At 39.2% G+C, this 22,727-nt stretch overlaps 3 protein-coding genes across 22 annotated transcripts in view; 1 reads left to right on the top strand and 2 right to left on the bottom strand.

The window, feature by feature from the left end:
• Window positions 1-22,727, top strand: part of LOC137248382 (coiled-coil domain-containing protein CG32809) — a 42,261-nt gene that overhangs the window by 2,476 nt on the left and 17,058 nt on the right. For 5 of the 16 annotated variants that reach the window (XM_067779291.1, XM_067779282.1, XM_067779279.1 and 2 more), the window contains exons 3-13: window positions 2,617-2,670; window positions 2,728-2,912; window positions 2,988-3,017; window positions 3,118-3,289; window positions 3,367-3,713; window positions 3,776-3,838; window positions 15,249-15,339; window positions 16,110-16,224; window positions 16,297-16,392; window positions 20,410-20,573; window positions 21,637-21,702. In XM_067779291.1, coding sequence (XP_067635392.1) covers window positions 2,617-2,670; window positions 2,728-2,912; window positions 2,988-3,017; window positions 3,118-3,289; window positions 3,367-3,713; window positions 3,776-3,838; window positions 15,249-15,339; window positions 16,110-16,224; window positions 16,297-16,392; window positions 20,410-20,573; window positions 21,637-21,702 — 1,383 coding nt within the window. The remainder of the gene's footprint in view (window positions 1-2,616; window positions 2,671-2,727; window positions 2,913-2,987; window positions 3,018-3,117; window positions 3,290-3,366; window positions 3,714-3,775; window positions 3,839-15,248; window positions 15,340-16,109; window positions 16,225-16,296; window positions 16,393-20,409; window positions 20,574-21,636; window positions 21,703-22,727) is intronic. The other 11 variants (XM_067779294.1, XM_067779293.1, XM_067779292.1 and 8 more) reach the window with 5 other exon arrangements.
• On the bottom strand, window positions 3,825-12,776 carry b6. The gene is made up of 6 exons (XM_067779299.1): window positions 12,143-12,776; window positions 11,921-12,068; window positions 5,758-5,851; window positions 5,510-5,630; window positions 5,019-5,240; window positions 3,825-4,948 (listed from the first exon to the last, which is right to left on the bottom strand). The coding sequence occupies exons 1-6, from the start codon at window positions 12,503-12,505 to the stop codon at window positions 4,124-4,126; spliced, it is 1,773 nt and encodes a 590-aa protein (XP_067635400.1). The 5' UTR covers window positions 12,506-12,776; the 3' UTR covers window positions 3,825-4,123.
• LOC137248384 (uncharacterized) overlaps window positions 15,571-22,727 on the bottom strand; it is a 65,417-nt gene continuing 58,260 nt past the window's right edge. For 3 of the 5 annotated variants that reach the window (XM_067779301.1, XM_067779303.1, XM_067779302.1), the window contains 3 exons: window positions 17,614-17,871; window positions 17,341-17,483; window positions 15,571-17,284 (listed from right to left, as the gene is read on the bottom strand). In XM_067779301.1, coding sequence (XP_067635402.1) covers window positions 17,079-17,284; window positions 17,341-17,483; window positions 17,614-17,871 — 607 coding nt within the window. In that variant the 3' untranslated portion in view covers window positions 15,571-17,078. Of the gene's footprint in view, window positions 17,285-17,340; window positions 17,484-17,613; window positions 18,108-20,378; window positions 20,700-22,727 lie in introns of those variants that run through there. The other 2 variants (XM_067779304.1, XM_067779300.1) reach the window with 2 other exon arrangements.

Below are 22,727 nucleotides of genomic sequence, written 5' to 3'. Positions count from 1 at the left end.
GTGCGATATGTATGAACTTTTGTAATACCTGAAGTAGGTAGTAGGTGGGTGAAATGGCTGCGAACCTGGTCGCCCAAGTAGCTATTTAAAGCCGTTTCGATCCCATGAAACTCCTCTAAAAACCTACGGAATGTTACGGTCAATGTATTTCAACCAGCCAGAGTTGTTGATAAAATTAAGAATATTCGGGATTGCTATCACAGATAAACCTCTGAGGTCTTCTAGAAACGGGGTTCCAAGGAACCTTAGTCGGGCTAGCTAGAGCCGGGCATTTACACATAAAGGGTTCTACTGTCTCCCTGGCATTTGGATCTTTGCAGCTTCTGCAGTAGTCGTTATACGGAATGCCCATCTTTTCCGCATGCGTGCCTACTGCCCAATGACCGGTGCAAACTGCTATCAGTTTGCGTGTGTTGGCCCTGGATTTGTTCAGAAGACTTCTTGTCCTCTTTCCATCATAGCTTGGCCAAATGGATTTTGATATTGCACAGGTGGTGATGTTATTCCACTTTGTTTGTGTTTTCCTCAAGTAGAAGCTTTGGATATTCCCCTTGGCTACTGCTAAGGGTATGTCTATTTCGACACTGGTTATTTCCTCGTTCATCTCTGATGAGCCCCTGTGTGCTAGCTCGTCGGCCTTCTCGTTACCCTCTATCCCCCTATGATCCGGGACCCAGATAACGCATAGTCCTATATTGGTGGATAACTGTGTTATGAGTCGCTTACAAGCCCACACTAATTTTGAGTTAATGTGTGGCGAGCAAAGCGCTTTTATCGCTGCTTGGCTATCCGACAGGATGCAAACTTTACCAGCTACATTCAAGCTCTCCAGTGATTTGCAGGCTTGCCAAATCGCGAGGATTTCTGCTTGAAACACGCTGCAGTGCGATGGGAGTCTGAATGATGCAGACAAATCTAGGGACTCAGAGTAGACTCCGGCCTCCACTCCCGATTCTATCTTGAAGCCGTCAGCGTAGATTTGGATGTCGTCGACCCTTATGCCCGTGTTGTAATACCTGAAACAACTGACCAAATATCTCGATACCAGACATAAGGTGGCGACGAAGCACCACTGGAAAAGGATACAGGCCTGTCAAAATGCTGCAATCAGAACTGCCACCGGATGTCTCCTTATGACTTCAGAACACCATCTACATAGTGAGGCCAAAGAGCTCAATATTAAAGAGCACAATGAAATGCTGAACAAACAGTTCTGGCTTAATTGTCACAAACCAGGAGATCCTAGCAAACAACTGCTTGATTTAGCACCGCCTCCGCGGGGATTAAGGGAACATCTAAAGCACTATGACGAGATCCAGCACCTGCTAACACAGCCGTTTGATCCAGGCAAACATAAGCAGGCCCTTAGCCAAATCCACACAGAATCGCTAAACGCCTTTGTCAGGACACGCCCGGTGAACCCCGTTATTAATAAGCAATATCCTACCCTTGCAGAAGAAGAAAGCACACTACCAAGGGAACCACGAGTCACCCTGGCCCAACTTCGTTCTGGATACTATAACAGGTTAAACTTTTACTTGTCCAGAATGAACTTCGACATACGTAATGTCTGTCCTGCATGCGATGTGTCCCCACATGACACCAACCATCTTTTCAATTGTAATGTGGAACCTACGTCTCTAACACCCACCTCCCTATGGTCCGCCCCTGTTGAAACAGCCAGTCTCCTTGAACTCCCGTTAGAGGATTTTGATGACAATTTGTGAGTGGTCGTTCCCATTGAATGGGGCGAAGCACTGTTAATACAACAACAGGTGGCGATGGCCCAGAGTTACATCAGCTTTACAGTTGCCAGGAATCTCATTAAGGGAACTTGTATTAAGAAGTAGATAAATGCCACCGCAAATGAGGCGATGCTATCCTTTAGTGGCGCCCTCCGCCTGTAAGATGCTGCCGTTATTGGACAGCCTAAATTTGCAGCTGACGCTGAGCTTCTGGCAGATTACTCCCGGATAAATGATTACGCCGTGTCCATTCTCTTAATGATTCCAAAAAGGCCGTTTATTCCGCTTCACCCTGTACATTAAGCAAAAAGGAACTTTATGCGGTGGCTACGCGCATAGATATGTATGTAGTTAGCGTCCTTCACACGTGTACAAATTTAAACGCTGATTGTCCATTTCCATTATGCAGTCTATGTATAAGCGCATTCTATAGAAATCAAACACCCCCGAACACAGTAGGTGTCCGTGTTTGTTTACTCGTTAGCTTCACTTAACCGGTATTCGGCAACTGACAGTAATCATTGGGCGTCTGCCACAAGGATCACAAGGATAATCGCCTGCTTGTTTACACACAGCCATACATATAAGCAAATATTTCATTAGTATACACAATTGCCCACTCTTGCACGAGCTTGGAGTAAGATTGCGAAGTCATTTATATTGAAGGTCTTTTTTGGCGTCAAGCCGTGAGCGATTATTCTGACAAGTTAAATCGATGCTCGCACAATGAACAACTCCTGCACGGAGGCTGCAATTCCATGTGCATGAAAAGAAAAATCAAATCATGGTTTGCTATTTATCATGGGGGATTTGAGCGGGGCATCGTCTATTATTTCACCCACTGCATTCATTATTTACACCTTGCTTCCAGAAGAAGACTGGCAGAATGAGACAAAATCAGGACGTATGCCAACTAATGAGCAAGGTGAGTCTATATATAACCCTCCCAATAATTATATGCGCACTTATTTGTCAAAATTAGTAAATACTCGTACACTCTCGTTCGTTAAAACAGTTAGCGATCATCGGCGTGGGATGCGACGGGACGATCCGCGCCGACACACACTGGGCGGTGATATGATTATGTATGCTGGTAATCAGGGACAACAACAAATGCAGCATCAGCAGCAGCAGCAACAACAACATCACCGGACCATGGATCTCGAGGTAAAAGGATTGCTAAGTTTTAAATTCCAACAACAGCATCTAAAAGATCTATTCGTTTTCTATTTTTAACCGCAGATGAGCACTCGAGCACAAAAGAACAAAAAGGTATTCAGAAATGAAAAAAAAAATCACAACATATTTTAAAATTCTTTCTTGCACTACGAGTCTAACTAAATTAATTTTCTTTTGATAAATTTTTATGCAGAATAATGTGCCACGTGGCTATACACCGCTAAATCAAGGTCCCTTATTCGATGACGATCCGGGTATTATGTCTGAAGTTGAGACGGCAAGCACAGGCTTCCGTCGTGGCAATAAGCAACGTTCTTCACTTCCAGTAGTTCGTACACCCTCTAAGACATTAGAGCGACCTCTAGGTTAGTGACACATATGGCTTTCATACATATATATTTCTAAAACGCTTATTTATGCTTTTTTTATATTTTTGCAAAAGGCTTAGTTTTTCTGCAATATCGCTCGGAAACAAAACGTGCATTATTGCCAAACGAGATCACTTCGATCGATACAGTCCGAGCTCTTTTCGTACGCTCCTTTCCACGTCAGCTGACGATGGCATATCTAGAGGGACCAAACGTAAAAATCTACATACACGACGCAAGCAAAGACATGTTCTACGAGCTGGAGGATGTGCGTTCGCACTTACGTGAAATACGTGATCGTTCCGTTCTGCGCCTATTCGAATCTACGGAAGTTGCCGCACCACCACAAATTTTACCTGGCGGCCCTGGCGTACCACAACCGCTACCGCAAGTCACACCCAATCATTGGGATCAAGATCAGGTACAAACAAAAAAAGGCATACTTATACAGGGCTTTCGAAATTAATTTTGTTATTCTTCCAGAGCTACTTCAGCGAGCCAGAATTCGATTCGGATTATAAACATCAACACATCCACAAATCAAAGGTAAGCTTTTTATTTGCATAAAATACATTAAAATATAATAATTTTAAATAGACATACATACATACGTACATAAATATAGTACAAAAGAATATTTGCTAAAAATTAAACTAAATGAATACAAGCGCGATCGCGGCTGCTGCCAGTAAGATCGATCGGAGCTCGTAAATAAATGCGTTAAAAAAATGCGCCATAATACGACGAAGCTATGAACTTATGTACATTCCTCATTAGCGCTGTGAATAACACCCGTTTGACTAGTGCGGCCTAGCATGCACGACGTGACGTTCAAAAATTACCACATCCACCTACACTTAGCCCTTTGAGCGCGTTATCCATTTGCGCTTTGGCGTCCTTCCATGCAAACACAATCGCACCTTGGAATGGTTCTGTATCGCAAGTACTACACAACGCCATAACCGCCTTAACTTCTTCCTCTGCTGGTTCGCGATCATGTTCGTGAACTTCGTCATCAATGTTCATCTTAACATTCAAATCATGTTTGAATTGTTGTCCGCCGAAGTCTGCAAGACCGTCATATTTGAAACTGCTGTCAGTCAACGGATCATCCACAACACTGCCATCCTCCAGCAATACTAAGCCACGTTTTTGTACATTTTTTTGTGGTAATGGCCTTACACGAGCTCGCACGAAATCAGCGGCGCGCTTACGCACCAACTTATCACCAAAGGACGCCTCCGTGCCGTTGGGCTTTGCTTGACGCTTAAAGAAAATGCGTGTCTCCGTCTCATCAATGAACTGCACATTCGCGGGATTATTTAGTGTGCTATATTCACGCGTTGCTGAGCTAGTTTGTACCGTCTTTGGTTGCAATAACAAACCTGTTGGTGGTCGCATAAGATGCCCCAATAACTGTTGCGATACCAAACGCGAGCCGGTATTGATTTGTCCGTTCACGAAGTTCGTATTAATGGTGATGGCCTGCTGTTGTTCAGACGTTGGGAAAAGCGTGTTATCGTTACCGGACGACTGCTGCACCAATTGCGTTGATTGTGCTGGTTGTGGTGGCTGTGGTTGCGCAAGATTTAGACGCACACGGGTTGGTATCTGTCCGCTTGCTAGCAGGCTGTGCATTGGCAATGGTCGGTTTATCTAATTTCCGCAAAAAATAACAAATTATTGATATGTAATGCAATGCTCATGGCATAGATAATAAACTCACAGCTGGGGGTGCTCTCGTGGTTGTTGACAACTCGCGTCCTTCATAATCGAAATGGTGCGCATGGTGATGCTTGTGATCTCGGTGCGCTTTACCTGCACTCAACGCAATGTGATATATCTGTATCAGTGTGATTTCGAAGTGTAGACCCTCTGATAAGTCGCCCGTCGGCGATGGCCCACCCGAATAAAGTTTGCCTTTTGCCGGAATTGTATGACTAACCAACTGGAAAAATATTAACAAAAAAACCAAAATAATGTAAACGAAACATTTGAGCTCGGTATGACAGAATTACATTTCCTGCACTCGCCTCCAGCTGGCAATCATCAACCGCCAACAGTCTGCGATATGCTGGCGACTGCCGGTATGCGCAGAGTTTTGACGATTGTGCAAAAAAAAAATGTAAAATTGAAATACGGAAAAATTAAACACGCACAGCCAAATCAAATGCGATAGAGTACGTACCGAGATACACGAAAGGTCGATATACTCACCGCATTGTGGAAGCCGCGTCCAACACGTTCTTTCTTCATCCAGACCTGCCATTCGCCAGTCTTTCCATTCCAAGACGAACATTGATGATGCCACTGACGCACACGCAACGGATAATTGAGCCTGAAATTAAATGTTTCGAAAAACGTAACCGCAAAAAGAGTCAAATCAAATTGCATAACTCTCCGACCATAATACAAAAAAATTGTATAACAACATTATGATGGCTCCAAACCTTTTTCGTGCTCACCTGAAAACCTGCTGACCTTTTATGGCCATTGAAATAAAACTGGAATTTTTTGAATTCGAAACCCAAAATTGGAACTCACGCGGTTCATCCTTAACTGACATTTGTGCAATTATTGAGCCGGTCAGTTGGTCAATTGCATTGTTGGCGATAATCGACATAAACGCAAATCATTAAAAGAGAGAAAAATGTAGAAGAAGAAAAAAATAAACTGAAAAGCGCATACATGAATATATTGGTCAGGTCTTGTCGTTCATTAAAATGTGACAACAAAAATGATGGAAAGTCGGTCAAACACATGCACCTTATACGGATTTTTTTTTGTTTTTGCTTGAGGAATAGAAAAATAATCGGGCCAATGCAGCAGACAAGCGGTCTGTTATGCAGCACAAAGCGAATGGACCACGGCAATATTTATTTTGGTTGATTGCTCTAAAAAAGGAATTCGCAAAGTATGGGAATCAATTAAATTTACTAATGTGGACGTGACGGATTTGTACAATTCTTAGATAAAAATTTAACGGCTTTTCACACTCTTAATTAGTCGTCCGTAAAGAGTTATGTAATTTCTGACAGGCAAAAAAAATTTTAATTAAAGCCCATAATAATTCTCAGCGACAAGCTTCAGCCATTCTTTTTCGATTTGTCCACAAATAGTGCATATGTACAAATGTATGTATGTGCATTAAGGTGATCCTTCTTAAATTTTCCAGGGTCACACCTTATGATTTGACGGGGGGAGCAGTATTTTTTATGAAACGCATAGGGTAATTCGAAATTGAATACTCATACGAAATTACTTAACCGTTTCCAATTCAAACCAAAATGTAAATGTGATATCGCTTACGTTATGTAGTATTATAGATTTTGGTTATTACATACATAGATACAAAAAAATAAAAATTTTAATTTTTTGAGTATCCATAGTAGCATGATACAAAAAATGGAGGTAGTTCCATTTAGTGTGACGTTAGCTACTTGACGTTTGTGAGGACGATGACAATTTCACCGAAAACAAGCTACCAGATTGAAAAATTATACGAATTTTTCTAATTTTGATGGATTTCATATAAACGAATATGACTAAATTAGTTTCATAGTTATTTTAAATAAAAAAGAAAAAAAATGAGCCCATACCCTGGAAATATTTTAATACGAAATATCAGCCTAGGAAAGAAGGTTTTTAATAAGTTTTTCGAGCTCCCGAAAATTGGTTTGGTGGAAGAAACTGGATCGAAGTATGCAAAGCAAGGGAATATAGCCTTGTTAAGTGTCCGTACGTTTGCTCAGAGCATTTTGACAAAACCTACACGTTTGTCAATTGCTTGCTCAAAGAAGGTCTTTATAAACCGACACCGCAATTCCTTGATAAATTGGCTACAAGTACACATTTTTTATTTTTTTATTTATTGTATAATTCAAGCGTTGCGCTTTAGGAGGGAATTGTTAAACCATTTTCTAGGGAGAACATTACCCTGTAGCTCTGCAGGTTAGCTAATTATGAGAGTGTTTTTGCCCGTTGTACCAGGGGTCACCTTGGGGCAGCCCCGCCTATACACATTCTGTGCCCTTTTAACATTGACATAGATGTGTAGACTTTGGAGGTACACTTTTTCTCAACATGCCTTGAGAAATATCCACTGTAGGGGCATGATAATAGGGCCATGCTATAACAACAGGATTTTTCCTGTATTTTTTTTTCTGTCTAGGGATCAAACTGCCATAAAGATATGATAAGATAGATAGATAGATAATTAATTGAGGATCGCACTGCGACCATTGGTCTATTGTGCCCTCAACTGCTTCACAGCACCTCATCCAAGCCGACTTCTCTGATGAACCCTAGCAGTTCACCTGGCTTGAGGGATTTGATGTGAGAGTGCTCTGGCCATGGTGAGCCCAAAAACTTAGCCCTACGTCTTGAGATTGCGTCACATTCCAGGAGTATATGTTCCGCCGTCTCCGCTGATCGATCACAAAATCGGCATGTGTTGTTCGATAGGATGCCCAGCTTCTGCATGTGGCTGTTCAGTCTGCAGTGCCCTGTAAGAATAGCTGTTAGGATCCTCAGGTTATCTTTCGACAGACCCATTAATGCTCTATATCGAGTTGTGTTGTAGCCCCCCAGCAGTAACTTAGATTGCCTCAAGCCTGGCATATTGCGCCAGTGTTCTTCCCTCTTATCCCTTTCTTCTAATAGTAGATGCCCTCTGATTTCCTGCGGGCCTACTGGCAGGAACGGCTCAGGACCAATAGGTCGTGCCATTGCTGCCTCCTTTGCCAGGCTGTCCGCTTGCTCATTGCCCTCCACTCCCCGGTGGCCAGGAACCCAGGCCAACAACAGTTTGTTGTGTGCTCCTAGTCGATTTAGCTTTTCAACGCACTCAAGTACTAGTGCTGATTTTATTCATAAAGATATGACTCATTAACCAATGTGTGAGTAATTTTCCACCACTTTTAATAAAACTGCATGCTTTACTGTATTCTCAATCGATATGTATGCACATAAATCGTGCAAAAGCATATTATTATTGTCTCAGATGACCATTGCGTTTTCATCCTAAAGGAAATTTCCATCCCGAAAAACCACAATTTCGTCTTAAACAGCAACGGTATGGCAACGCTTCCGGCAAAACAACAAACATTATGAAACATCAAAAATCCCCAAATACGTCAAAAAATTTTGAGTGGAACTACCTTCTTTTTTGTATCATGCATAGTAGTATCTTAACTTCAACCCCTTCAGCCGTTTTCAACCGAAATCAAAATTTATATTAGTGATATTTTTGGCATTGGTATTGCCATTTGAAATGGTGAGAGCGGTAGATCGTAAATTTTATTTATAAGAACCACCCTAATGCACATATAGTTCTATATCCAATACAGCCAAGCTGCACACCACTTCAGAAGTAATATATATTGTTCGATTATGGCGAGAGGAAGCGGACCGACATTTGTTTCGAATTGCGACACGAAAAGACTCGAAGCTTACAATATTGACACTAATATCCCAATGTAATCACTGTAGGTGGCCGCCGTGGTGTTATGGTAGCGTGCTCCGCCTACCACACCGAGAATCCTGGGTTCACGTCTCGGGCAAAGCAACATCAAAAATTTTAGAAACAAGATTTTTCAATAAGAAGAAATTTTTTCTAAGCGGGGTCGCCCCTCGGCAGTGTTTGGCAAGCACTCCGAGTGTATTTCTGCCATAAAAAGCTCTCAGTGAAAACTGATCTGCTTTGCAGATGCCGTTCGGAGTCGGCATACAACAAGTAGGTCCCGTCCCGCCAATTTGTAGGATAAATTAAAAGGAGCACGACGCAAATTGGAAGAGAAGCTCGGCCTAAAATCTCTTCGGATGTTATCGCGCCTTACATTTTTTTTTTAATCACTGTAGGTATGAACCTCATAAATTTTAAACCCATTGGGAGACATTGGCAATGTCATACTCTATTCATTTTAAGCATCTAAACCATCAGGATTCATGTTCGGCTAAAAACTTTCACTTTTAAAACTTCGGAAGGTTTTTCGGAATCAAAATAAAAGGGATATCTCATTTTAACGCCCGCACATCATCTTCATAAGCACAGATGCTCGTAGCTTGAAAGCTAGGTTACCAATGAAGTCTGTTATAGGCACCGGAATTATCCGATTTCATATCCGGGCAAGGACAGTCATTTACAAACCGTATCCAAAACTTATCGGCGGTTGCTTTTGCTGTTACAATGACAAAGGCCGAAGCTCAATCGATAGCTTTATCAACTCTTGTCTTGAAGAGAAACGCCATTGTTGAACCCAAATTAAAACCCCTTATAGAAAAAGCAAACAATCTGCATTTTTTAGTTCTGTGGAACTACGTATATCTAAGTCCTTATCATAATGATTAATTGGCGTTTAAAACACTAGACGATTTTGGTCGTTGTCTAGCAAGTTACGCCAGTTAAGTTTCTTCGCGTTAGCTGGCGCCAAGTGGAAGCACTCAGTGGGAGCGACTCTTTCTTTAGCTGTTACTGCCATCCTAGTGGACGTCTTCCCCTTCTGAGGAGTCTTTGTTAAATCGCATAATAAGCTTTAGACAGCGAAGATTTTTTTTGCCTCTCGAAAACTCCAGGAGCCTTTCCATCTTCTCTCGACACCGTCCATAATTCCGAGCCATATATCAGGACAGGTTTTCGAAAAAGGTGTTTTCAATTGCCTAGTCCATTGGTTTTCTAGGCTAACATTGTTGTCACTGTTAATTCCGATTGCCATATAGACGAAGTCCATAACAGCTTCGAGTTTATATCCGTCGACAGTGACGTGGTTTCAAAAGGCGAATGAGCAATAATTTGTTAAGGCCAAAGATGCCAATATCATAACACGCCAGAAAAGTAAATGCAAACACATAATATATTTTAAGGTTGCGACTAAGAATAACCTTCGTTATCATCGGGTTAAGGAAATTGAGCGATCGTTTGGTTTCAAGTGTGGCTAGGGAAGATTCTTTTCGAACCTTACGAAGCTGATGATGCGATTCCTGTTCCTACCAGCAGATGATCTCCACGTCAACTGAATAGGTATATCGAGCAGATAAAACTGAACTCTGAGATTATAGTTGAAATGTTGCAAATTTCCTGCCTGACAAAAAGATTATAAAAGATTAAAAGTGCAAGGCCTCAGACGCAGCTTCAATGAAAACAAACAAAGCCGACATATTCAATAATTCATGATAAATGTACGCATATTAATAGCTGTTCCATGTTTCTTGCATTAGCAACACCACATTTCATTATAGTTGTTATTGTATATATTAATCAAAACACAAACAATGCTTTAAACTTGTTTGGTAAATTCCCACTAACGTCTCTAATGCACATACATCACGTCATATGACCATCGCATCGCATCGCATCATAGTCAATACTTGCAACTTGACGCTATCAAATTCATTGCCAAGCCACGCGAAGTCATCAGCTTCGCAAACCGGAAAAAGTGAATTTGCTTTCGATTATGGACGTTAGCTCGTGTCAGCTACGTTTGGATTCACTTGCACTTTCGCCGCGACTGCTGTTTAATATGTAATTCAGCAAGCGAAAAATCCGGCATCACAGGCTTAGCTGACATCCATTCGCAATTAGCACGTATTTAATATTTTGCTACCTGATTTGAAGTTGGCTTTGTAGCCCCACTTGCAACTGCTACATCATCAGCTGTATTACGCTTATCGAGCAATTTTTTGGCACGATCCATTCACGTTGTTTGTCCACTCCAGCGCAAATAAGATTGCATATATTTACGAGCAGCTGATGTTATTATGATTTTTTTCTTCGTTTTATTGTAGCCATAAATTGTGTCAAACGCTAAAAACCTGTAACTTCAATTATGCAACTTTGGCACAGCAGACCGGTGCTTTGTGGTATGCAAACCTAGTTTTGTGGCAGCGAAAACCAAACACGCTAGTTTAGCCAGCTTCAGTAATTACTGATGCAAGGGGATTTGGAGAGCCAAAGCTGAAGCTTGATTCATCGTCGTAGGCAATATCTTAATCTTGCAATAAGTATGTATGCCAGTCTGTCGTATTGCGAATCGGGTGCTCTATCGTTACCGGCAAGATTGTGCTTTCTTGTATGCTGACGTGAGGCTTGAAACTGAAGACAGCAGGAAATATGCTTCCTTTCACTTTTATCTTGCTCACGTCAGTGTTGAAGTTGCATAACTTTCTTCTATTCATTAGATTCACACCTCTACGGCCGCGCTGTGGCGTTTCATTTTTAAGTCTTTCGCACGCGCTAATGACTTCATCCACACGCAGCAAGTAAAGCAAGTTTATGCGTAAAAAATGTACACGCACTCAGTTTAGGCAAAGTGTGCCTCTGGCGTAGACTGAAGGGAGTGCGTCTGAGAGCGACGCAATTGCAAACCTGTATCCACAATGAAATTGGGTCATACCACACCCAAAACGCACGCCAACTAACTAGTTTAATTATATTTCTATCGATATCGAGAATAACGGAAAACCCAAATGCCAAAGTCGAGTAGCTAAAATACCAAAGCAAATAGTGCCAGTTTCCGCTGAGCAATTATCAGACCAATTAAATATTGCCTCAAGCTCTTTCGACTTGCTGTGTAATCCAATTGTCACCGACATCAAAATTGAGCCCAATAAAAATTTTGGTACACCACTTACCCGAATATGTTAAGAGCACATGATCTCCGCTATGATTTGTATAACGCGACCAAAAACAAATTGTGAATTGATTCAAATCGGGCAACTCATTCTCGTAGACCACAGTACCGTCATGATTAAAGGCGAACTTTTTAACCGCGCAGTGATCCTGAACATACAACCAAAGAAATAATTATTATTGATTCAAGAAGGAAGAAGCAGCCGGCATCCACAAGAAATTACCTCTCTGTAGTCGCTGCCACCAAACAGTTCACGTTCATATTCAAACTCATCACTTTCAAATTTGAGACCAGAATGTGCACCAAGTGGCGCCGATATCGCTACAGCATCACCAACTCCACTCAACACCTTACTCGCGGTTTCCCGTGGCAATAAGGGCGATCCAGAATACTCGATATTTTCAGCTGAACCACTGCCGAGTGTCAGAGTTTTTGCGCTGGTTGCTTTGCCCGGATGTGACTGCTGTAGGTTGTAGGTAGTCGTAAATGAGCCACTACCGACTATGGGCTTCCAGCCACAACTAGGAGACAAACAGCATAAAAGTCCTGCTGCAAGGACATAGTTTCGTAACGAACTTCGTAGCATCGCTAGTTCAATTTGAGAGCACAACACTCCAAATAAATTAATAAAAAATCACAATTTTTTTTACTTTTAATTGCTTTTGCACCTTCACTTTTCTCTTCACTGCTTGCTTTACTTTTCAATTCACTTTCGTTTTCACATAAAAAACAAAATCGTCGCGTTTATAGACGCGTTTTTAATTTTCTTTGTTTTTATGTCGCTTGGAGTTGAGTTGTGTACGCGTAGTCGTACGTCTGCACGCTACGATGGTTCGAACTTTATTGACACTCAACTGTGGCGGCATCGAATGTGGTAGCGATTGCGACTTTGGGGACTTGGACTATGTAAGCGCGCGGGCAGCTTGAAAACAAGTTTGGTAGCACAACTCACACTTGGCTAGCAAACGCGCTGCCGCCCCGCTCTCCCGCCAGGCGCAGTGTAATGAAACACTGGAACAACATTCAGCTTTAGCCATAGCACTAATCCGTGCCAGCGCCAATTACCGTTAATGATTTACATTTATTCAATCATACAGCCATCAGATATCTTAAAGACATTACAACGAAAGAGACCAAACGTCATTTGTAAGCGTCGGCTATGTGTCGTACACTCGAACAATTGGCAATCGAATAAAAAAATAATTGGTGAGGAATAACAGTATCGATGGCACCTGTCTGTCGAATGATTGTTTACACTTTTTATGCACTCCCAAGCAAAACAACATCAACAACAAAAAATCTAAGAAAAAACTGAAATTAACAACTGCAGCACCGGCGATCAATAAAGATCCAACAAAAGACGGAAATTCGTTTGGAGTTCGTTTAGCAGATGATGCGAGAATTGAAAAATCATTTATATGACATTTTCTGCATTTTGATGCAATTTCTATTGTGTTTATTACGCCACATACATACATACATACAAGTTTTTAGCAATGCAGCCGCTGAGATGGCTGGAAAAACAATTCGAAAGTGAAATTACATTGATAATGCAAACCGCGATCTGTAGCCACCAAAGCGCGCCAAAATTATTTACGTGATCGATAAGTTCGACAGGGGTCTTAGCGTGTGACAGACGAAATTGAACAACAAAAAATGCTTTATTTAACGCCTAATGATTTCTTTTTTGGCTGCTACCGCAAATTATTCTCACGTCCACTAAAAACCGCCAAGGTGCCAACATCATCGTTAAACCAAAGCAAGCGCCAACGTCAAACGTTCAATTCAAATATAATCACTCTTAGTCAAAAGGAAATTGATTACGTAAAATTTAAAATATTTTATGTTTATTTACACTCACTTACATATGAGGGTGGTCCCAGATGCTCCCGACTAGACAAGCATAACAGCTATTAAACTCTGAAAATGAGATTTGATTTGCAATAGGTTGCTATTAGATGAGATCTATAGGCCAAGGCCTTTTTATCATTCTACCTGGACAGTTTTAAAATGGCTGTTCGGACAGCTAGCCGCACTCTCAATCCATCTCTCAAACTCAGCTACATAGTATGTTTTAAGCGGTAAGGCTAGGAATAGAGAGAATCTCGGACTTCTTTAGGATATTCATTCGATTGGTCATGAGTTACGCACATACCCGGACTGCCAAGCAGCGCTCATGACGTTGGATACACCATTTACTTAGAGGTCGTAGGCTAGGCTGTCGATAACACATTAACTTTTCAGCAATGAAAAAGCGTGTGAACTCGAATAAACTGCCCTTTTACATCAATCCAAAGATACTTACATAACAGGTTCAAGGAAACTGAGATTCAATTCCTACTCTTTGCACACATTCAAGATCAACATACAAGCCTGGTCTAATCACGACGACAATAGAGGACGAAGTCTACCATGTAGCTCACGAAAAGAAATATTCATAATAACAGCTACAATATTACGGGACACTGGCCATCGAGCCTTCACGCGTTCGTAATAAGAGTCCCCTTCAATAACAATACTATGCACACATTCAATCTATGTGAGGCCTTTTTTGACCGGCCAGTTCAATCTAGCCCCATCAATGACGTACGTAGCATCTGCGGTCAAAGGAGTTACAAAGAAACAGTCAGCAACTTCCTCTGTGAGTAACCAGGTGCCTCGTGCGCTATTTGAGCTTGGTATTTCCGGCCAGGTAGCACAGGTCTTATGACCTTGTTCTAACATAGATATTTATTCTCTCGTCTGATATAAGCGAAAATTCTCGTACTTTTGGGTTCACACTAATTTTTTTTGCATATTCTTAATAAAAATTACGATTGCACATTAGCTTAGCTCTTTTACTCTGCTCTCTATATACATTAGACTGGGTCGATTTATTAAACGATATCGCGCCATCTATTTTTCGATAGGATTTGGGCTCAGGAAAAAAAGTTCCACTACGCATACCTAAAAAAATAATTTTCGAGCTCCCCACTCCCCAAAACCCAAAAAAAATATTTTTTTTTTCTCAAAATTGTTATCGCCAACGTTTTTACAACAGTTTTTTTGAAAAAAAAAATTTTTTTGGGTTTTGGGAACTGTTTTGGTCGAAAAATTTACCCTTGCGCCATTTTTTTGCAGGCTTGAAAATTATTTTTTTGGGTATGTTTAGTGGAACTTTTTTTCCTGAGCTCAAATCCTATCGAAAAATCTATGGCGCGATATCGGTTAACTTTCGTCCATACAAATCGACCCAGGTTAATATACATATCTATGCCTCCACACGTGGCTGCAGTATGTAGGTGCAAACGAATATCTAAATATTATGCAATTATCTTGTTTTATCGCAGTTGGGCAAACAGGCCGCACCATATTATGTGGGCGCTTCACAGACGCTCCCGCGCGGAATGTACTCGTCGGAGCGTAATAAAGTTCCCATTGGTAAGTGAGCGCAATGCTAAAAGTTTTTAAGTAAACTACAATCTTTCTTTAATAAAAATTAAGCAAAAAGTCGCATGCAAAATTTATTAATAAAAAAATAGCTGTGGAATACAAATTTTTTTGTTTATGTATTTAAATTTTTTTTTTTTTGTCTTATAATATTTGGAAATCATTCGTAAATGCTTAATTAACTGTAAAATTCATCTCATAATCTTTAAGTTACCCTCGTCCATTCATTTGAATATGTAAATATATATTCGTATATTATTCTCTTCATCATCAAATGTTCACGCCCACTAACGCCTACCGCAAACACCCATTATATTTCATAACTGTAATGCGTAATGTTGTCTATATGAAACCGTGATTATGCGCAAATGTAGGAGCGCCAATTAAACCCTTGAGAACGCACAACTCAAGGGGTAGCATGGAGCCCTTATTTCCTTATCCCCCGGATCAGTTGTATAGCATCCCAGGTACTTTGGATTCATAGTTAAGGCTTTTTATTTAATTTCGATTTTAAAGAATCCAAAAATATATCGCACCAGTAAATCGGAATAGTTATTTGAAGTTTAGTTTATTTTTCTTTCTTTTCTATAAAAACTACAACAAAAACAATATTCAGTTTTAAATGTGCCAATTTTCTGTAGCATTTCCTAACTCTACATTTGTATTTTCCTTCACTGTTATCAGTTCTCTTTATTAAATGCTTGAATTTACTGAAATTTGCACAAACATTTTTTAAAAACATTTCTCGTTATGATTTTCAGATGGTTACTCCAGTTCACCTGAACGAAGCACGCGTGGCAACTACGAGGAACCCTACTACAGCCAATACGGCACAAGAGGACAAGTAGTCGCTCCAATTATCGATGAGGAACAAAGGTATGCTCAAGTGAAAAATGGAAGAATCTAGAAGTCATGAATGCATTTCAACATCTTTTCTAACATTTATAGCGACGTTGGACTTACGGAGGATCAATATGCTGTATATGGAATGAAAGTGGGTCCAGGGCGGCTACCAAGAGCTAATCAAATGTACGATTCTGCAAGGTATTCAAAATGTCTTAACAGACAGTTTTAAGGCCGAATCACAGTGTCGAAGAACGACAAATTTTACGCAGCGCATATTTTTCTGTCTTATGCTTGATTTCCACTAGATCAAATTTGACCACAAACTTTGACTAAAAAGTGACAATTAAATTGCAGTCATTTGGACTTAATGAAAATTAAAATAAATAAATAAATGTAAGGCGCGATAACTTCCGAAAAGATTTTAGGCCGAGCTTCTCTTCCAATTAGCGTCGTGCTGCTTTTAGTTTTTCTTACAAATTTGCAAATCGTCGAAATGCTTTTCATGGCAGAAATACACTCGAAGTGCTTGCCAAACACTGCGGAGGGGCGACCCCGCTTAGAAAAATTTTCTTCGAATTGAAAAAACTTGTTTCTAAAATTTTGATGTTGCTTTGCCCGGGCGTGAACGCAGGATCTTCGGTGTGGTAGTCGATTGCTTTCATATACAAAATTTCTTGGTTCTTAATTCTAAATTCAAAAACGACATACAATTTTTTTTTTTGCGGGAGAACTAACTCGTTGTTGTTTTAAAAATCTCTTATTGTGCTTATGAAGACAAATTTGTGCGAAATTCGTCCTTTGTCGGTATTGCGTTTCGGCCTTAAGTTGTTGGATTTATTTTGTTTTTTTACACTTTTGTGAACATATACATATATAAAATAGTTTTAGTCATTTATTTGCGCCACATTTTGATGATTCTTAGAGTAATAAGCGTTATATGGGCCAGTCATATGCTCATACTGCAGTCTCCCTTCGTCAGTTCGCTCACGTACCGCTGCTCTACGACTTCGTCGATAAATTTTAATTCGCTTAACGCCACCATTACCATTGGTCAGTGCCGTAGGTAAATCAGGATGGATGTAAGTTGTACCTAAACTTGTCAGATTATAAAACACTTTTTAGTCTCAGTTGGAATTCAAAGCTTACCTTTGCTTTTGATTGCCTGTACAATGAGACAAAGCAGGTAGCCGCCAAATGAGAGAAAAGCGAGAGCCGTTATGCTGATATGAAATATAGTTTGTAATTTAGAAGGTTTCTCTTCCGCTTGCCAAGGATGATAGTCATAGCCCCTTCAAATTAGATAATGTTTAATATTTTATATAAATTTATATAAAACGCCAACTTGAATTTTCGCAACTCGTTAGTCAAAAACTGTCAGAGGTATATTCTAGTTTGCGTATAGTCTGATGAAATGTTTACCGTTTCTCGGCAGACAGCGCCAAGGCTTGTGGGCTCACGCATGTACCATTTTCCTTGTGCTTCGAAGCCTCACAAACCGCTGTTTCGTTCAAAGCTAGATGCGATTCTCTACTCTCGATTGGCTCAGCATATTTCAGCTCAGGCATTCTTTCAAGCGAATGCTGCAGGCGCAACAATTCCGGCATTTTCAGTTCCATCAAACATTCAGCCAACAATTCGTTGTCCATTATAAATGGCGCTTTTTCCATTGTTTTGCAGCTAACAATTGTCAAAAATATCAACAAAAATACAAGAAATGAAGTTTTTCCGCACAGCAATGACATTTTAATGCAACAACATTCTCAAGCAACAAATTTCAACTGACACCACAAGCGCCTTCACAACCCAGATGCATTCAATATTTTCACGGTCGGAGCACACAATTATTGGTGTTCCGTACTAGAAAAGAAAAAACTTGCAAGGAAATGCTTACGGTAAATTTGTGCGACACCAATGAAAAATTAAGTTCACAATAAGAAATGGTGTGCAACATGAATTAGCAGCTAAGCAGAGTGAAAAATTACGAAGATGCAAAAAAAAGCATCACTAATTGTGCACACACATCGGAGGGAGAGGCTTTTAGTGTTAAAATAAGCGTCAATTATATGCGCCAGACATATGTACATACATTAGGGTGGTTATGAAATGTATGGTACATTTTTTTAATGCTCTTTCGGGACACCTCTCCAAAATATGCGAACCGCCCAGGAACTGAGATTCACAAAGTTTCAGGGGCCAATCTGGCTATCTTAGAACGTGCCTAATTGAAAACAAAGTTGGGAAAACGCCGGCTTGTTAAAAGAAATCCTAAACGTTCGTTGTTCCACGAACTCGGTTCTTGTATTATTTGAAAAAAAATGTTTTTCGTATTTTCATCTCAACAATGTTTGCGCTAAAACTGTTATATTTATTCGCATTCATCAGATCACTTAAATTTTGATTTCGTGCTTCTTTGATGAAATATGGATACGTCATAAACTTCCAAAAAGTCCAATGATTGTTTACGTTGTATTACGCGCGTAATAAAATTTAATAAAGGAGCATCTGACTTACAGTCATCTCGGTAAGAGTACTATGTTGGAAGTAGTTCAACATAAAATAGTACCAAAATCGGGAAGGTGGAGTTTCAATGTTCACCAAGAGAAGAGCTAGCAGAGCTTTTACGTGTGTTCATATTATGTACTTATAAGCTGGCAGTTTGTGAAGAAGAATCTTACATGCAGCATTTTTTACAAATGAAATAATTTTCAGCAACAACTTCAAACTTTTAGGTTTAGTTTTAAAATCGGATATGTATTCCAAAGTACTATTGTTAGATTTTTTAAACTTCTTGCTTTTGTTTTCAAATAGTTTTTATATTGTAGACGTATTAAAAGGTTTTATTTAGCTTGACTTGACAGGCTGGCTGGCACGAATTTTGTAATTGAAATTTAAGTAACTACCCGATAAGCTACAAGCTTGAAACTTGGAATATAGTTCAAAACCCGATGACAATGCAATAATAAGGAAAAAATCCGATAGGTGGCGCATGGATCGAAATATTTCAAAAAATCGTATTTGTGGTCCAATTTTTTTCATATTTGGAACACATAATACATACATGAATAGAAAGCGACCTATGCAAAAAATCGACGATAGGTGGCGCAAGGATCGAGATTTTTAAAAAAATCGTATTTGTGGTCCGATTTGGCCCATATTTAGAACACATGATACATGCATACATGAATAGAAAGCAGGTTGTGAAAAAAATCGCCGCTAGGTGGCGCAAGGAGCGAGTTATTCAAAAAAATAGTTATTTGTGGTCCGATTTGGTCCATATTTGGAACAACTATTACAAACACGAGGAGGGACCAGCATAGGTGGCGTAGAGTCGAGTAAAGTCTCTGGAAGGATTATGTATTGAGGATTGTAACAAATTGTTAGGAAAGAGTCCTTGTAATAGTGAGTCACTAAATGAACTAAATAGAATGAGAAATAATAGGCAATTAAATAAAGACTGATATTCATAAGTAAGACCAACTGAACCTTAATTAGGTTATGCTACACCTGACATTTTTAGAAATTTCACGCGTCCACCGCTTTTATTTAATTCTCTGATCAACGCCCTATATTGATGAAGAGTGTAATGACTAGTGCCTAGGACCTACCTAATTATTTTCTAGCAATAAATATTATTACTTCATGTAAGTATTGTTTTCAATAAAACCGTTTAACTTAAATTTTTTTTTTATTATTTTATTGTTCAGTTCAGTTTGAAATTGAAAGCGAATAAAACTTGAAAACAGAGTAGTAAATTGAGACGTTTTAAATGCAATCGAAAAACTTTGCGAAATTGCTTAAACCGATGAATAGTTTAAAATTTGGGCTCGAATTTCTAACCGTGAGAATATTTTGTGGTTAATTTCGTTTGAGAAAGAAAAATTTCTGAAATAGGATGTTGTGTTACATTCTGAAATTGCGTATATCGGACACATTTTCTGAAGTAGACCGTTCTAAAATCGTCATCCAATCGTCCACCCAGCAGTAAATATACAAGCTCTTTTGTTGCCTCTATCGGGATCTATGGCCATTATGACATATATGTATGTAGGACTGAATTACAAATCTAGACAAAATCCATGGCGGAAAATACGCCATCAATGGGTACTGTGAACTGCGCTATAAAGATCGCTTGAGCACTTTGTAGGCTTATAGAGACAAACAAACACACAGATACATCTTTTTACCCAAAATATAATTATTTCTTTTTTCAATCAGGCCTGAAGATCTACATCGCATACGTGTGGAGCACATGGAACGCCAATTGGCCAATTTAACTGGTCTCGTACAGAAAGCTCTCGTAAATCAACATCCACAAATTGCTCCAATTACTGTGCCAACGTTGGATCAAAACTATTTGGTCGTGCCAACACAATGCCAAGGTATGTAAACTGCATTATTTCTTCATATGTCGCTTCCAAAGAGAAATGTCAATGCAAAAGCCATTTCGTATGTATTGTCTTAACCCACCATTTGCCCAACGTTAACAAAGCACGCACTTGTAAATGTCCAAAAAAAAAAAAAAAACCATGAAGATATTAACACCATCACCACCATCACGATCACGATCACGACCACAATCACCATCACAATCAATTTTATTATTTTAATCCCACAACAATTTCATTTGATATAATAATGCTTAAGCAAACAATTTGATAATCACAAACAATTTAATAAACACTCGTCATATCTTTTGTCGATCGAATTCGTTACTAATTAAAGATTTGGAAATGATAAATGGTTTTAATCGAATATGTTCACGCATTTGTATAGACAGGAAAAATTATTTACAAAGGAATCTATATTGCGAACTCCACGTACAATAAATAAATGTAAATAAATATTTACTAACGATTGGCGGATATGGTAATCGGCAGATATACAAATATTTTGCAAACAAAAACAATGTTTTAAAAAAAAATCATGGTCAGAAAGCCAACTTTGAACGAATTGCAGATACAAACTATGAATGTGATTAATGAAAAGTACTTGCATTTTATATTCGTAATGAGCCCCGGGTGTGATATGCGTACAATCTAACGCCTACATACCGTTAAATAGGACGATAGATTTTATTGCTTTAACATCAAATAACGTTCAGTATTAACAAAAACTTTGCATTGTAATTATAGGAAATAAACGTTTTTTTTTTTTTAATATGGCCTTGACACATTAAAGTCACAACAATAAGAAATCGATAAAAGCTGATCATTTTTTTATCAGTTTTTCTTTTGTTAAATTTTTTTTAATGAAGACATCATGAAATTCAATTAGTCACGTTTTACTACTTTACATACATACAAACATATAAGTATTCACGAATTTCTTTCATATCTACAAATGTTTATGTACTGCCATAACTTATTTGATTCATAACAATTTAGCTCCTAATTTAATTCTTATATTTATCGGCTTATGTCTTTTACAAAACATCTCATGTAGCTAACGGGTCAGGCAATGATTTGTATATAAGAGAAAAGGCACCCAAGTTAGGGAAGAGCTCATGTCGTAAGTTTAACAGTTATAGATAACATGCAAACATAAATACTAATTCAAAATATATTTTTTTTTTTTTTAGTTCTAACGCATGCAACGCCTAACCATTAAATACCAATACCTAATAAACATTCCCATTAATTCAATATTAATTTACCTATAAGGAAATCCAAATAACGATATTGCAAATCAGAGTACTTGTGCAAAGTTGAGTTAGTAAAATAATACTCAAATTATTGGATGATCAGGAGCGTAAAATCACAATAACTCAACAGTAAATGACAGACATGTTAGGTCAAAAAGGTTATGGACCTATCCAAATTTTTACTTTATTAGATACTGCAAAACCAGCAGGGCTAGGCGACCACCGTGGTATGATGGTAGCATTCTACGCCTACCACACCGAAAATCTGGAGAAAGCTACTCTCTACATTTGAAGGACATCTTTTTTGATTTGACTGTTTAAGCACTCAATTCAGATTCAATAATTTTTGCGAAGTTGATTCAACTGCTATTGGCGTTGGATAAAAATTTACAGAAATATCGGTTGAATTGACCCGTAATTCGGTTAATCTTATAAGTTTTTTTCGTTCAGTGTAATACTCTTTCAGAGGCTTTTGTCGTGTAACTTGTGTGCTCTCCGTATGCTCATTATATAGCGGTTATGTTAAGTTTTAACGAGTGGTTCGAAGAATGACTTTTCTAACCTGACTCTTAGGCCACGGATGGATCCACTAAAATGGTCTCTAAACTTTTCTGTACTAGCTATCCTGGGTCGGTCCACTCAGTGGACTAATCAAATTGAGATATCACCGTTATTTCATTATAATTGACGGTCGGTTGACCGAGAGTGGGAAAAGTCCTGTTTTCATATACCATGATGGGACTTCGAAATCACCCGCCTAAGTAATAGAGGCTTACGCCGATCACTTTATCGACGGCGTAGTCCCTATAATATATCGGCGGCGGTGGCGTAGGCGGCGTGCCGGCGTACGCCGGTGTTTTTACTTTAAAAGATTGATTTTTCTATTTAAAAA

This window comes from Eurosta solidaginis, chromosome 4 (genome assembly GCF_040869045.1).
Source record: "Eurosta solidaginis isolate ZX-2024a chromosome 4, ASM4086904v1, whole genome shotgun sequence".
Taxonomy (NCBI): domain Eukaryota; kingdom Metazoa; phylum Arthropoda; class Insecta; order Diptera; family Tephritidae; genus Eurosta; species Eurosta solidaginis.
This window is presented reverse-complemented; position numbering and strand designations above follow the sequence as displayed.